The following is a 16480-nucleotide window of genomic DNA, read 5'->3' as shown; positions in this document are numbered from 1 at the left end:
TCATTGGCAAACAAATTCCAGCTCAAGATTCTTGTCATGACACGGATTAAAATAAGCCTTTTCTTTTTACACATAAAACTAAATCTCTACAAATCTCAGGAAATGTGGTATCATCATCGTAACGAATAAATATTATCGACTTAAATAGTGGGGAGGAGTTATTACAGCCATTCACTAGTCTCTTTTGACAAAAGAACTAAGAATCCCTAGTTTAATTAGATTGAGTCATGCAACAAGTTGGCCACTTAAAGTATATATATATTAAACGAGTACAACTTTTCCGTCTCAATTGTAAAACTAAAAATAAAAATGCAAGCCTCTAATTTCTAAATTCTATATTACGAACTTCTATCGTATTAAAACAATATTGTCTATTTATTTTTATTCATTTTTTTAGTTTTAAGCACACCGAAAATTCAGGTTTTTTTTTAAATAAAATTCAGACCCATCCATGGTTAGATTTTTCAAATTTTCACTTTGGTTTTGGGTTTTCTAAGTAGATCAATATATAATTAATTCATGTGGGTGATTGCAATATATTTATGTGAATAAAAGATCTCTAGTGATCTGATCTTTATCTTTTTTGAAAGCTTGTATGTATTATATTTTCTAGGATTTATTAAATAAACATAATGGAAAAGATCTTGAGATCCTAGAAGCATACTTAGTTTGCACTATACATTCAATTACAAATGCTCGTAATTGAGACGGTTGATTTTGTGGACTATTATAATAGATTCTGGGTCATCCCCATCTATCATCTATATATTTATGCACAGACCACATCAATATTCTTAGACATCAAAGAACGTAAACACATTCGAAAAATACACAAATGGATACACTAAAAGCTCTTCACTGTGAATTGAAGATTATGAATGCTAAAAACGTCCAAGTTACCAACTCCAATGGTTACTTCTTTGTTAGATGCTATCTTTCTGCTGGAAACAACAAAAGGGTTCGTTTAGATAGCCAAGAAGTATCTCCAAACAAAGAGTTTTCTATGAACGAATCATTCTCCTTGGATTGCATCGGGACAAAGCAATCAATGGACATGATCAGTCACGGAACAATTGTCTTGGAGCTTCGTTGGAGGAGTAATACAGCAGCCATGTTTAGAGGGTCTCAACTGGTTGGAAGAACTGAACTGTCCTGGAGAGATGTTTTTGAGTCGCCAAACATGCAAATGGAGAGATGGGTGATCCTGAAATCCAAGAAAAAAGACGTGAAAGCACCTTCTGTTCGTATAGCTATGAAGATTGAAACACCTTTTGGTTGTGGAGTAGATTTGATAGAAAGGAAGAGGAAGAACAAATGGGATGAAAGATGTGGGTGCTGCCGTAGTGATTGCAGTCAGAATACGTGTCTTGATGGTGAGCTTTTTGCCATAGGAGCTGCTTTGGATGCTTTCTAGAGAGATTTCTTGTAGTATATTTGTAATTGGAGTAGATGTTTATTTGTTCATTTTTTGCTTCGGCTGTGTGAAAATCACCACACAAATTTTTGTAGTGAATTAAAAATATATCCCGAAATCATTTTATTTAAACATTTATTAATTGTTTATTAATGCATTTGTTAGTGATCTTGATCGCATAAACATCACAGGTTAACATCCAGATTGAACAAATTTTAAATACATTGTTTACAATAAAGTATGTATAAAACTGTGGAATCTCAAGAAATAGTTCACACGTCCGTTGGCTTAAAAACCTGAAATGTTCATTTTGAATAAAAGTAATTTGAATACTCAGATTCCTACAACAAGTTCATAGAAAATGTGTGGTTAAATAGTTCTTGTCACATCCCAAAACCGGAACGGCGGAAACGTTTTGGGTGGAGGACGTCATGTACAGTATCACAACAAAGAATAATAGTAAACAAGCAAACAACATCATCTATTGCATTAAATAATGTATTTTAATACAAGAGTGTTCTGTATAATTTATAAGACACCAAAAATATGAATCAAAATAAAAGATGAGTCTTGTATGTGCTCCATCTTCTCAAAAGTTGGCTGCGGTACCTGTCTATTGATGACCTGAGAATACAAGTTATTTTGAAAGAGTTTATCAGCATTAAATTAAGTTGGTGAGTTCATAAGTATTTTAGTGTCATTGTTTGCATAAAAATGTTTGTAAGTGTTTGAGTGTATAAGTTTGTAAAATCTTTGTAGTAATGGTTTGTAACTCACAGAAAATCCCATATTTTCTATTAAAAGTAGCCTTCTACCAAGGCATCAAATACTGTATGTTTGTTCGTTGTAAAAGTGAGTATTACTCCCAAATGTGACTATCATTTAGTAAAATATAGTTTTTACATTACTGTTTATGTGAAGAGATCACAAAGTAGATCTAATGGGAAAATAACTAAGTACTGTAGTATTATGTTATAGTAACTACTGCTATACTAACTACCTTAAACCAACTGTTAATTAAGGTATAATGTGATATAATTGTAACCGTACTAATTGACTAGGGAAATCACGATGCTGTAATACGTCGAACAGTAATGACATTTGTCACCCGAAGATCTGCAGATCCCACTGTAGCTAGCAGTAAGTTGTAGGATTATCAAGTCAGTATAGATCTATACACAAATTCATGCTCTCCCTCCAGGAGATTCTGGATACAAATCAAGCCATGGCAGGTGATGCCATGCCCCGAAATAGTGGTTCACATTTATGTTATAGTATATATGTACTGTATGTACTAGTGTAGTGTATGCCCTCCCCGATTGTCATCATAGTATGTTCTTTAGTATAGTATTTAGTGTGTATTAATAGTATGTACTAGTGTATGTGCTCTCTTTCTAGTGTGTAGTATGTTCTCTCTGACTCCATCATAGTATGTTCGGTTGTATAGTGTAGTGTATGTATTGTTTAAAGTATGTATTGACTCATGTACGAACTGACTCTTTGTATATTTCATAGTATTAGAAATAGTAAGTAGTATACCTCTAAGCTATACCTATTATAGTTTACTAGTAATGTTGTATAAATGACTTAGTACATACACCTTTGCTACCCAAAGTGTTAGAACTAAAGTAAAAGCTTTATATCTACATATATACATGATATATAACTAAGGATCAAACGACACTCGGACAAACAACAGGGTACTCTAAATCCACAACCAAACAAGGAACAAGAATTAAAGTGAATTATCAGTCCTAAGTCCTTCAAACCTTACTTATATATCTATATATGCATTAGTCATGATTTTGTAGTATATAAGTTTAAAGAAATGAAAGTAAAGATTTGGTAACTAAGACTAAGTTTTAAAAATCGTTTAACATGTAAAAGGTGTTTGATAATCATTATGAAGTAGTTTTGTTGACAAAGCAGTTATAAGTATAGTAACTTCATTTGTTTGCAAGTTAGAAATCTCATGTGATTGATATTATAACTAGTTTGATTCCATTTGTATTCCCCACATAAAAGCGTTTAAAAACATTTAAAAGGTTGATTAAGGGGTATGAACTCACCTGTAGTGAGTGGTTTGGATGGAAGTGTTGGATAAGGTGCTAGGTGTCAAGTGAAGACTAGAACACACACAATGATCCTATTTATCATATATATATATATATATATATATATATATATATATATATATATATATATATATATATATATATATATATATATATATATAGTGATTATAACATCAATTAATCAAGTATATACACTACAAGAAAAAGACCCTTTTACGACGCGCAAAACACGACGCTCTTTGATTTATGTTACACATTAGAGAGCGACATTAAAAAAGTGTTATCTCTTCAAAAATTTTAAGGATTTAGGTCGTACATTACTGAGTGCCCTTAAATTAGTGTCTCATGTAAAAATATTAAAAACACGGAAAGCACTTGTGCGTCGTCTGTGAATGTCGTTTTATATTTTTTTTAAGAAACGCGCGTCTCGGAGGGAAAATGAAATCCCCAAATTTTTTAAACCCCACCTTCTTCTCCCTCGTCTCCACCCCTCTTTTCCTCTTCTAGCCTCATATTAAGGATCAATTGCTTCACATCATGTTTTAGGTTAAGGGTTTGAGATTTCTTCCAAATCGACCCTCACACTAAAATTATGGATCAATTTTTTAAACCCCCACCTTCTTCTCCCTCGTCTCCATAAACACACCGTCATCGGATTCCTTCGCTTCTTAGGTGCTCCGAATTCTCCATTGCTGCTTCTTCAGACTTTCCGTACACAGTGTTGTTCATGGGTTTAGCTTAATCCTTTACCGAGGTTAGCAAACACCTTTTTCACCTATTAATTTCATATATATATCATTAACCGTGTCTTTCGATTCTTCCCACCACTCCAATCTCTGGTTTTTATTTTGTTTCCACCTCCTCCCCTCTTTTAATAACTGTTCTTCTTCATCACCTTCTCTTTTTCTTCTTCTGCGAGGGTTTTCAGAATAACTTTCTTCATCCGTAAATCCGACCTTGAACCACCACTATTCTCGCCTCCATCATCGGCAGTGAGAGTGATCTACTTGGACCCTGAAAAATAGAGCAACGAAGGAGAAGATATGGTGGTGTTCTTGTGTCTAATTGATTTCAGCCCCTTCGCGACCACACATAGTTCCCATAAAAAATTATGTTGCCCTCACCGTCTCTTATATCAAATACCTGTTACACCTCCTTCATAAATTCATCATTTTTCTTCCCCATCGGCTACGGCTCTACTGTATCGATGCTTTCTTGACGTTCTGGTTACTAACACTGGTGGTAGAAGAAGAAGGTGGATCGGCGGTACCATACCAAGCGCCTATACAGGTAAACTCCAACTCTCTCTTGATTTCTGCCTTTTTTTCAGTAAAAACCGATTAATTTGAGGTTAGTTAGGGTTTTTCCCTTGCTCCTCAGTCCTCGACTCTTCTCAGCAATTTTTGCTGTATGCCCACCGACTTTGGTGAGCTCTCAACCAAATTAGTTGTCTGAGTGTTGAGTGACTGGAAAAGAATATGTTTTGTAAGGTACTAAAATGTGCATCTCTATAGATTTGTAAGGTTGATCTTACTCTGATTCTTCATAACCCCTTCCCTAGTTCTCATTTCTTTATCATACCTTAGTACTACATTCATCATTGTTCTTCTACTAATCTGTGAAGCAATTTGTTTTGAACAAGTTCTTTCTGACGGATTACTTAGACAAGCTACATACACAACAACCAGGCTTGGTACATTCAGGTACACCATTAATGGTTCGTTAACCAAAAAAACACATATTTATTGTTTTTTGGTTGTTTATGTGACTCTTTAATTACTTGATAGGATTCTGAGAAACAAGGCACTTGAAGCCAACGATGGAAAGCCATTACCTTTATATCAAAAATCTTTCTGCGGGTTGACAGCTGGTGCTATCGGAGCCTGTGTAGGAAGCCTTGCTGAGCTGGCACTCATCCATATGCAAGCTGATGCCAGCCCAACGTAGTAACTACACAAACCCATTCCATACCCTCTACAGAATTACTGCAGATGAAGGAGTTTTAGCTCTCTGGAAAGGTGTTGGTCCCACTGTGGTTAGGGCAATGGCATTGAACATAGGCATGCTTGCTTCCTATGATCAAAGTGTTGAGTTCTTCAAAGACAATCTTGGTTTTCTGAAGCAGCTACAATTGTAGGTAAGATCAAGGTGTTGTTTCCTTTTTTTAATTGTAAGAAGAGTGTAGCAGAGTCACGAAATCCAGCTTTACAAAATGTAGTGATTCTTATATTCAATAGTTCTGTGGAGTCTGGGTTTCAAAAGGGGATGGATATGGCATCATCCAGTGGGGCCCAGGTTTCTGCTAGACTGGTGATTTCACAAAACCAAATGGGTTGTCTGTTGGGTAAAGGTGGGCCCATAGTTGCATATATGAGAAAGATGACTGGTGCTTTTATAAAGATATTTGGTGATCATCAAGTTCCTAAGTGTGCACCTGAAACTGATCAAGTAGTGTTGGTGATCACCATTTCTTGCATTTAACCAATTTACTATACATACAAATTATCTGTTATAATTTTATTTTCATTTTTAATAAAAAGTGATAGGAGAGATGATAAATGTAAGAGATGCTTTATACAGTATTACTGGAAGACTAAGAAACAACTTATTCTCAAATAAAATGTCAAATAGCCATGAAACTGGAACTGGGACAAAAAGGGTACATATACACACCATCAATCTTCTGTTGCCATGTCACATTATCCTAATCAGCATAATACTAATTTAACTCAAGCTGTGGATAATCTCAAACTCTCAAGTAGTAGCATAGATCGTCCTATGACACCTGGAAAATGGCACCTTTTGGTATTATTCTTTTTTCTTTTTTCTTCTTCCTATTTTTGATGTTTGAGAATTGAAATGTTTCTTTATTTATTGCAGATGGGACAAGATATTAGCACAGGGTCAACTTCTATAGGTAGATCTGCTGCTATAGTGAGTAACATGAGTGTGGAAATTCTAGTACCCTAAACTGTCATTGCTTTGGTTTATGGGGAGAATGGAAGCAACCTCACTCGTTTAAGACAGGTAATTGGAATTGGAATTCTACTTCCATATACTTTTCTATTATATCATTGAAAATTGGTTTGTTGATTGCTATAAATAAATAAGCATTTTGGTTTTATGTAAAAGCCGATTTCGGGTGCAAAAGTGGTTGTGCATGAGCCACGTTCAGGAACAAGTGATCACATTGTGGTTATTTCGGGTACTCCCAATGAAACCCAATCTGCTCAGAGCCTCCTTCAAGCATTCATACTTGCAGACCAATCATAACAAACAACCAAAATCATAAAATTTATCTTACATACAACAAAAACTAATTTCGTTACATCTTTTGTCTTTTTGAAACTAAGCCCCAATGAATTAATTCAAAGTAACTATAAACATCCCGTAAATTATAGCATCTTGTATCATAGACATTGGGGGGTTTTGGTCTAACATACAAGAAAAGTAAAACATGAAAAATGTAGACTTTGTGATTATGGATGAATCATGCTACTTCTTTTAGTATTACCTCAACATTATCATGATGTAAGCCAGCCCCCCTCCCCCACCCCCAAATATGAATTATTCTTTCATTTTCATTTTATACATCTTATCTTTCTGTCTTCTTTCAGGAACCACCAAATTTCATAGTTTGAAGATTTGTATAATCAATAAACATATCTTCATCGTTTTTCTTGTGCAACTACTGTGAGGAAGGAAATCTCTGATGAGACTGATCGTGAGACAGGACGAAGCAAATAGATTTCATCAGTTCATATATATCTCGGTATCTATTCTCCTAATCGTGAGATATTTAACCTTTTACTTAAAGATAGTATTATTAACTTTAAGTTCTTTACTTATTAACAGTTAACTCACTTAATAATGTATGATGTTGATAGTTGTGAACTTAACCCTGGTCGATCTTCCTGGTTTGACAAAAGTAGTTGTTGGTGAGTTTAGCATCTTAAATTATTATTCTTATTTTTTTCAATATTAGATAACTTCAAATTGGGATGTAGCAAATGTGTCCCCAATTTCTGGAAGATTGTTTGTGTTAGCATTTGATGATAAGGATTAGGAGGGCATTTGTGTCTTTTTTTATAACTCTTTTTATAAAAAAAATATTTATAAATCTTGTTTCTTGTCGTTTGATGCCAAGGTATAAATTATTCTTATATAAAATGAAATTGTAAATTTTTATATTCTTTTTTATGAATCTTTTTATATTTTATAAAAAAAAAATAGGCTGTGGGAAAGGTGTTGCCAGAGCTAAATGGAAAGCTTACTGGAATGGATTTTAGGGTTCATGGTTTGATGGGTTTAACGAACCAAATAGTCTTACGTTATGTTCCACAATTGCCCCTGATACAGGCAAGATGCTCTCAACTAGTCGGCCATCAGATCTTCTGAATACATCAACTGGTATGATGATGATGTAATACCTTTTCTTATTTTGCTCGCTATAAGACACAATTGTGATGAAATTTGGGAACACAATGCACTCAGAATGCTATCACGAGATGATTAAGCGTAATAAGTAAGTCAATCTAAATTTGTCTTGGATTAGTTCATCTCCAAATCTTGTGAAATTTTAGCTAAATTTCAATGGATATTGTTACAGATACTCTTGTCCCATATGCTCAAAATCAGTAATGGATATGTCTATGATGTGGAGAGACTAGATGAAGAGGTGCAACTATTGAATCTGTGACTGTGAAAATTTAATTTTAATCAACAAATTCTTGATCATCTTTCGTTTCTATAAGTTGGTTTGTTTTGTAATTCTCAGATTGAAGCTACTGTGATGCCTGAAAATTATAGACAAAAGAAGGTATTATATTACGAGTTTTTTGAATTTTGAATCTTGAAGAGATTGAAACAGTAGAAGTGAATGGATAAATGTGAAAATTGCAGGTTTGGATCTTATGTAATGAGTGCAATGACACTTCAGAGTTTCTTGAATTTTGAATCTTGAAGAGATTGAAACTGTTAAGTTTTAATGTAGTTCTTTCTCCATTTCACTTGTGTTGTGTGTTGATTGATTGATTTGGGGAACAGAGAGGCTTCCAAATTTGAAGAAAGCTCCTACTTGAGGATACTTTTGGACAGCAGAGATGCGTCAAGGTAACATAACATATCTATTTATTGTTGGAGTCTTTATATATTAAGTAGACAAATTGCTATAAAATGACAGAAAGTCAACGCCTCCAACATGAAGTATACATATACTTCCAATAATTTTGATGGTTTGCAATGCCAAAAAATTTCGTTTCTGATTATCGTCTTCTCTTTCTATTGCCATATGCTCACACAAATTTCTGTAGCTGATTACACATTCATTTAATTATGCATGTTTTGAAGTTTTTGATGGAAAAGAATAGTGTTAATGCTCTTCATAGAAAAGTATGTTGGTATTTTAGGAAATTTGGTTAATAATTTAGTTAATTATATAAAAAATGTTGAAATGTTACATTTGTCTACTATTGGAATGATTATTTGTATGATATTAAATTTTGTGCAATGTATTGTATTTTTTCTATATGGTATTTTATTTTTTATTACGAAAACGCAAATTTAATTTGAAAATTAGTATATCTATAAATAATTTTTTTTAAAAAAAAAAAATTAAAATTACGATACGCAAAAATGTGTGTCGTCTTTGTTTATGACATGGCCTTTCTTGACAGGGTCTTCCTTGATATGCATTGCATGTCATAAACACGCGCGTCGTAAGATTATGACACGCAAATGCGTGTCGTCTTCCTTTATGACAGGGCCTTCCTTGATATGCATTGCGTATCATAACTGCGCGTCGTAATGCGTGTCGTCTCTCTTTATGACATGACCTTCCTTGAGCGTCGTAAAAGGCTGTTTTTCTAGTAGTGTATAAACACCCGAAAACATGTAAAACACCTTGGTCTAAGTGTTAGAGGGTCATAGGGTTGCATCAAAGGAGTGTAAGGATTTGCTTTAGAGTTTACGGCCCAAGGACCAAACCCCATGGAGTTTACGGCCTAGAGTTTTCGGCTCGAGTGGGTTTACGACCGTAAACCCATGGTAACTCCCACCATTTTGTAGTTTAATGTGATAAGCTCAAGAAGGAAGGGTTCTAGTCCAATATCCAAGCTCTAGGAGGTAATGGTGGCACAATATGCACCACCTTATGGTGTTTACGGCCCAAGGAGATTGCCTTGGCCGTAAACCCATGTGTTCTTGGGCATTCTTGGTGTTTTTCAATGGTTTAACAAGCAATCTAAGCACATAACAAGATAGGAGGAGTGTGCTTACTTATAGGGAGCTTGTAAGAGTGTTTAAAGTCCAAGAACACTAGTGTGTGTTCTTGGTGCTTTGAAGAACACTTGAAGATCTATGAAAAAGAGAAGATTTCATGAATGAAATCATGTATAAATACTAGATGAGGTGTTATAACAACAAATCAATAGAAGAAATACTTACATTTTCGGGAGATTGGAAGAAAGATGTTATGATACTTGAGATAGAAATGTAGGTGTTCTTGAGCTGGGAAGTGAGAAATGAGGAAGGAATGGAGTAAACTCATGCCTTAAGCATGAGTTCACGACCACAAGGGAGTTCACGGCCTAAACTCCTAATGTTCGGTCGTGAACACCTAATTAAGGTGTTAATTGTTTTATTCCTACTCCATAATCCTAGAAAATACTTCCTTTTATTTGTTCTCTTTAAGAATTAATATTAAAAACACTCAAACGGACTTTAAACTGGATAAGAATTAGCAGTAATGATTTTGACTTTTATTTGAAGTGCTTGACTGTAGCTAACGACGTACAATTTATATGACTAAGCACAGTCTGATATCATTGGTCACATACCAATAACTAAGTAGTGTAAGGAATTAGGGCAGACCTTAGGCCAGCCCAATTCGGGCCCAACTAACAAGGAGCTGGGCAAGGCCGCCCGGAGGCGCCGGGCGGGGCTGGTGGGCGCGCCCCAGGCAGGGCTGGCGGGCGCGCACCAGGAAGGGATGACAAGGGAGTGCCAGGTGAGGGAGCGTCTGGCCGGGCCGGCAGGAGAGTCCCCAGCAGGGCTGGCAAGGGAGTGCTAGACAAAGCTGGCAAGGGACGCCAGACATGGCTGGCAGGAGCGCGCCAGGCCAGGCTAGCACGCTAGAGCAGTCTAGGCCATGTCAGTAGGGTTTGTACAAATGGAAATTTCGAATTGTCACAGTTATTTTCATTTACTATAAGTTATTTGTGAGATTAGGTAATTGAAAGTTGAACGTTACATATGTAGTTGAAGTACATGTAAAATTCACCGATTAAAAAAAATGAAAGAACTAAGTAGTTAAGGGTACGTAAAAGCCGAAACAACAACAAATGACGACGTGTTATGAAAATCAAAACTAACTAAAAAAATAACAATTACTTTAAAATATGTTATATCTACTAGTTTTAAGCTGCTATCAATGATAGCTCAGTCGAGGCTTTTTAATAAGTTATACACACGATTTGATTAACAAGATATTAATATTTGAAAAACTATGCCCACTATATATATATATATATATATATATATATATATATATATATATATATATATATATATATATATATATATATATATATATATATATATATATATATATATATATATATATATAACTCACTTAGATAATCATATGGTTAGCATTCGATAGAATCAATACCATAACAACCATAAATTCATACTTGGCTAAAAAAACCATTTTACCCCCAACCTACCTTGATCCAAGCCCAAGATGCAAACTTACACCACTACAAGAAAAGTCCTTATTAGTGATTAATTTTTAGTAACGACCTAAAATTTGGTCACTGAAAGCATCTTTTAGTCACTACAAATTAAGTTTTCATTGAATTTTGGTAATCCTACAAATTTAATGACGAATTATATAAGGTGGTCACTAACTCAGTCACTAAAACGCGAAAAAATTAAACTACTTTTGTTTCATATCATAATAACTATTTAGTAACTAAAAACAGTTGTCACTATGTTAACTATATAGTGACTAAGAATAATGGTCAATATGTTAGCAGCCTAATGAAAAAAAAGTGGTCACTATATTGGAGGTTTAGTGACCAAAAATAATGGTCATTGAGTACTCTTATTTAAAACTATACGTCTACTCTTTAAATAGGGAAAAACAATTAGTGATCACCCAATAGTGGTCAGTAGTGAATTATACGAAAAAAACAATTAGTGACCATAAAACAATGGTCACTGGAGATATATATATATATATATATATATATATATATATATATATATATATATATAATTTTCAATTAATAAAAATTGAAATATTCTTAATTAATATTTTTTATTTTTGAAAATAATTACAGCTATATTTTCTTTTTATATATAATTTTGCAAAGCCTGGTTACATTATTGAATGGTTCTTATCAAACATATTACTATATTAATATTTGGAAAAAGTTGAAAAAATAAAAAGAAAAATACATTTAAAAAAGTCCTTTGTATTTATATTTTGACTAAATAAGGAGACTTGACTAATTTTGACTAAATTATATTTATATAGATAATTTTTGTAAACACGATTAATTGGTTTAGTAAGGAGGAGAAACAAGGTTGATTAATTTTGACTACCAATAAAGAGTATTATGCCCTAAGGGGGTGTTTGTCTTAGCTTTTCACAGCCAAAAATCCTTTTTGTAAAAGAAAAAAAAAACAAAAAGATGTTTGACAAACTAGTAACTTTTGGAGTTTTAACACAAGGAAAAACAACTTTTTGGAAAAGTGAGGAAATCCTGACTTTTTGTAACTTTTTGAAAAGTCAACTCAACACACCTCTTTTGCCCTAAATTGATACACAACAATATCAAGTTTGACAACATCGCGCCGACCCATCGTCGCCGGACCATTGTCGTCGGTCCATCGTCGCCGTTCCGTCGCCACCAGTCCATCGTCGCTCCATCACATCTCCTTCTAAGCATTCAGATACTTCGAGATAACCGCCCTCCATTGCTACAATGGTGTTACAAATTCATCATGTTTGCCGGTCGATTCCGCCAACGCCATCAACTGGATCACTATCATCATGGCCGACTAAACAGTTTACCATCGGCATAGATGTTCACCGATCTGTTGCATTAACCAAGTCGATCGATAGTAAAACCAGAAAAAACTTGAGGTCTTCGATGAAGGTGAGATCGAGCTTGGAGATGTCCGGTCCGACGGTCGTTATAGGTCAGGTTACCGACGTTGATAAGGATACATTTTGGGCAATCGTTAATGACGTCGGTGATAAGACCGTTGTTCTGGATATGTACACTCAATGGTAATTAATTAGCTCTATTATATTCTCCTGCATTTGCTATTATTTAATTCCGTGATTGCTTTTCTGAGGAGGTCAAATAGGGTATACTTCTCTTTTGTGATATCGAAACCCTAGACCTAGCTCCGTGGAGTGTTTGTTTATGGAATAAATCATCTGAATCAACAATTTAGAAGTATCACAAAGGAAATTGGAAGTTGATGTCTTAATGAAGTTTTCATGTATGGAGAGCAGGGATTAAGGGATTAAGGGATAAATGTGTCTATATTGGTGTCAGGTAGTATCAAGAACTAACACAGTTTCCAAGAAATAGCAATGTACTTTTATTATATAGAATGTTGGAATAAAAAGAAATGAAAGTAAAAATACTTAAAAAGAAGACCTTTTTTAGTGATGTAATTTGCTATGACTAAGTTTTGTGTTTCTTCAACTTCCTCATAAGCAATATAACACAGGCTGGGTTCTCTCTCAGGTAAATTAATGTTAATATATATATATATATATATATATATATATATATATATATATATATATATATATATATATATATATATATATAAAAGCATCCTTTTATAAAATTTAGAATTAATGAATATCTGGTATTTTGTTCCATGTTTTTTTTTTCTGTAAATATATTTTAAGTTGATATTAATGGAAATCTCACTTTGGGGGTATTTTGGTAATTTTAACCACATGTGGGAAAATCTCATTTTGAATTGGTTGATTATCTAGAAGTTGAGCTGCCTTTAGCAATGCCAGATTGGCTTCTCCATATAGCTTAAAAGGAATGAATATTTATTCTGTTGTTCTATATGTAAGTTCTCATTGATATTATAACAATATAATTAAACCCCCAAAGGGCAAAATGGTAATTTTACATAATCTATGGTCTCGTATGTTGTAGCATTTAACATACCTGAAGGAGGATATGAGGTTGAGTTATTTGGCACAAGAGCTAATATCAACGGATCGCTTAGCCCCTCAATTATGGTAACCATTTAAATATATATATATATATATATATATATATATATATATATATATATATATATATATATATATATATATATATATATATATATATATATATATATAAGTGGTTGAGTTATCTCTTCTATAAGGACATATTTTTTATATTTTATTTACTTTTTTTTAAAATATAAATGTCACAGGTGTGCAACGGGAAATTGCTTTAGTATACAAAAAGACCATGAAACTGCTCTCAAGAACTTTCAACGTGCAGTACAACTGAATTCAAGATTCGCATATGCCCACACCCTTTGTGGTCATGAGTATGATTTTTTTTGCTTTTTTTATTTATTTACTTTTTTTATTTTTCATATTTTGAAATTTGTTTTTTTGGATAGTAAGGGTAAAATGGTCATTTAGTCTTGATCATACGCTTTATATTCATTCTAAAAAAGAAACACACCTTACGTATACAAAACATTATCTAGACAAAAATTAAACTCAATGTCCGGTTTGTTCAAAAGACAAAAATGCCCTTACCCTCATTATAAAAAATATCCATAAAAGCTTGTTTTGTGACTCCTGTCCCCATGTACAATTTACAAATGTACCCTTACATCACTTTTTTTACATGCATTTATCTTTGTTTGCAGATATGTGGCATTGGAGGACTTGGAGAATGGGATAAAAAGTTACCAAAATGCCCTTCAAATCGATGGAAGACATTATAATGCATGGTATGGCCTTGCCGTGATATATCTTCGCAAAGAGAAATACGAATTCTTTGAACATCACTTTCGAAAGGCTCACCAAATAAACCCCCGTTCTTCTGTCATAATGTCTTACTTGGGAACCTCATTGCATGCCTTAAAGGTACAAAAACAATACATTCTCATGATTTTACATTCAAAATTATCATTAATTATTTGAGTTTTATAAATTATTAGAGAAACGAGAAGCTTTAGAGATAATGGAGAACGCGATAAGAGCGGATAAGAAGAACCCTCTCCCGATGTATTAAAAAGCTAATATTCTTGTGAGCATGGAACATTTTAATGGTGCTTTGAAATTTCTAGAAGAGCTTAAAGAATACGCGCCTTGTGAAAGCAGGGTGTATGCATTAATCGAAAAGATATATAAACGCTGCCTTATGTATGACCAGGCCATGCTTCATTTTGGTCTTGCTTTGGATTTAAAACCTTTCGCGACGCATGTACGCATTGTGTCAGGCCTGACGCATGTACTCATTGTGTCAGGCCTGACACATGACACAACATGTGTCAGGCATGATGCATGGCACTGCACTATCATAAAAATTTATTTCTGATTATTTTACTACTCTCTTTTATAAAAATTGTAACTTATGGTTGTGTGAGTGTAGGTATAGCACCTTTCTTGTGTTATATACAATTGCCATCTTAAGTGAAATTGCTATGATCTATAATGCATTGCCTTATATGAAGGTAACAACCCTCCATTCCTACTACCATATAATATGACCATTTTACCCTTTTCTTTTCCTTGACTTTTTTGTATTAATTAAAAAAAGAAACCTATATAGATAGCTTACCGGATTTTTTTTTCCAATTAAGTCGTGTATGGGTATCCAGGACCAGAATAAACTACTTGAATCTGAGTAAATTACCATTTTACCCATCTATTTAGAAATGATGCTTGTTAAGAAAGAAGTAGTATCTTACTCTTGCTTGAGTAAATGGTCATTTTACCCTTCTCTTTGGTCAACGATCATTTTACCCTTCTATTTAAAAAAAACAATTCTTCCTAACAAGGAAATAGTATCTTACTTTTGTTAGATTAAATGATCGTTTAACACTTCTATTTAGAAACAATGGTTACTCACAAAAGAAATAGTATCTTACTCTTGTTTGAGCAAATGGTCATTTTACCCTTCTATTTAGAAACAATCCTTACCAACAAAAGAAACAATATCCTACTCTCCTTTGAGTACCTGACCATTTTACCCTTCTATTTAATGAATGAGCATTTGGCAATTCTATTTGGTAAATAACCATTTTATCATTGTATTTTGCAGGAATCTGAAAAGTATTCCATAAGGATGCCCAACAAATGGAAATTTTCATTTGATTACTTCTATTTTGCTTTTGTGGTGTTAGCAGCTCTATAGTTCCATGTATAATTTTGGTGGGAAATCATCCGTTCTTATATGAAGATTTATTTGGATATTGTTGTATTATAAACATTTATAGCATTTGCCTTGTTTTTTTTTTGTCTAATTGGATATTATTATATTTCATTTTAAAAATGACATTTAATATTTCAATAATGTCTTAATTATTGACCTTTTTTTGTCTAAAAGGCTAAATCAGTGACGACCTGTTATAGTCACTAATTAGATAAACCAATGACCACTTTCTATGGTCACTAATCGGATAAAACAGTGACAACTTTTATTGGTCACTAAGTAGATAAAATAGTGGCGACTTTCATTGATTAGTGACAAAATTTAGTGATGAAGCGGGTCGTCACAGATTTAGTGACGACTATATTTTAGTCACTATTTTATATCTAGTCATTAAATCGGTTTTGTGACGGACCTATAGTGATGAAAAGTGACGACCGGAATTTTGGTCAATAAATCATTTAGTGACGACGCATTCTATTGTTATGACCATTTTGTTTTGGTCACTAATTGGCATATTTTTTGTAGTGCACTCTGATGGCCCAAAAGCCAAACAATCAAATAAG

The 16480-nt window shown here is 33.6% G+C and overlaps 1 protein-coding gene and 2 pseudogenes across 1 annotated transcript; all 3 read left to right on the top strand.

Annotated features, from left to right (window-relative positions):
- The first annotated feature begins 835 nt into the window (after nucleotides 1-835).
- On the top strand, nucleotides 836-1414 carry LOC128134183 (uncharacterized). The gene has a single exon (XM_052771661.1). It carries the CDS (start codon nucleotides 836-838, stop codon nucleotides 1412-1414), a length of 579 nt encoding a protein of 192 aa, XP_052627621.1.
- A 3573-nt stretch (nucleotides 1415-4987) lies between these two features.
- LOC128134182 (mitochondrial dicarboxylate/tricarboxylate transporter DTC-like) lies at nucleotides 4988-5970 on the top strand (annotated as a pseudogene).
- Nucleotides 5971-12479: 6509 nt separating this feature from the next.
- On the top strand, nucleotides 12480-15899 carry LOC111915165 (cell division cycle protein 27 homolog B-like; annotated as a pseudogene).
- The last annotated feature ends 581 nt before the right edge of the window (nucleotides 15900-16480 follow it).

This window comes from Lactuca sativa, chromosome 5, assembly GCF_002870075.4.
Source record: "Lactuca sativa cultivar Salinas chromosome 5, Lsat_Salinas_v11, whole genome shotgun sequence".
NCBI lineage: Eukaryota > Viridiplantae > Streptophyta > Magnoliopsida > Asterales > Asteraceae > Lactuca > Lactuca sativa.
The sequence above is the reverse complement of the archived record's forward strand: the minus strand, read 5'-3'. Positions and strand labels throughout refer to the sequence as shown.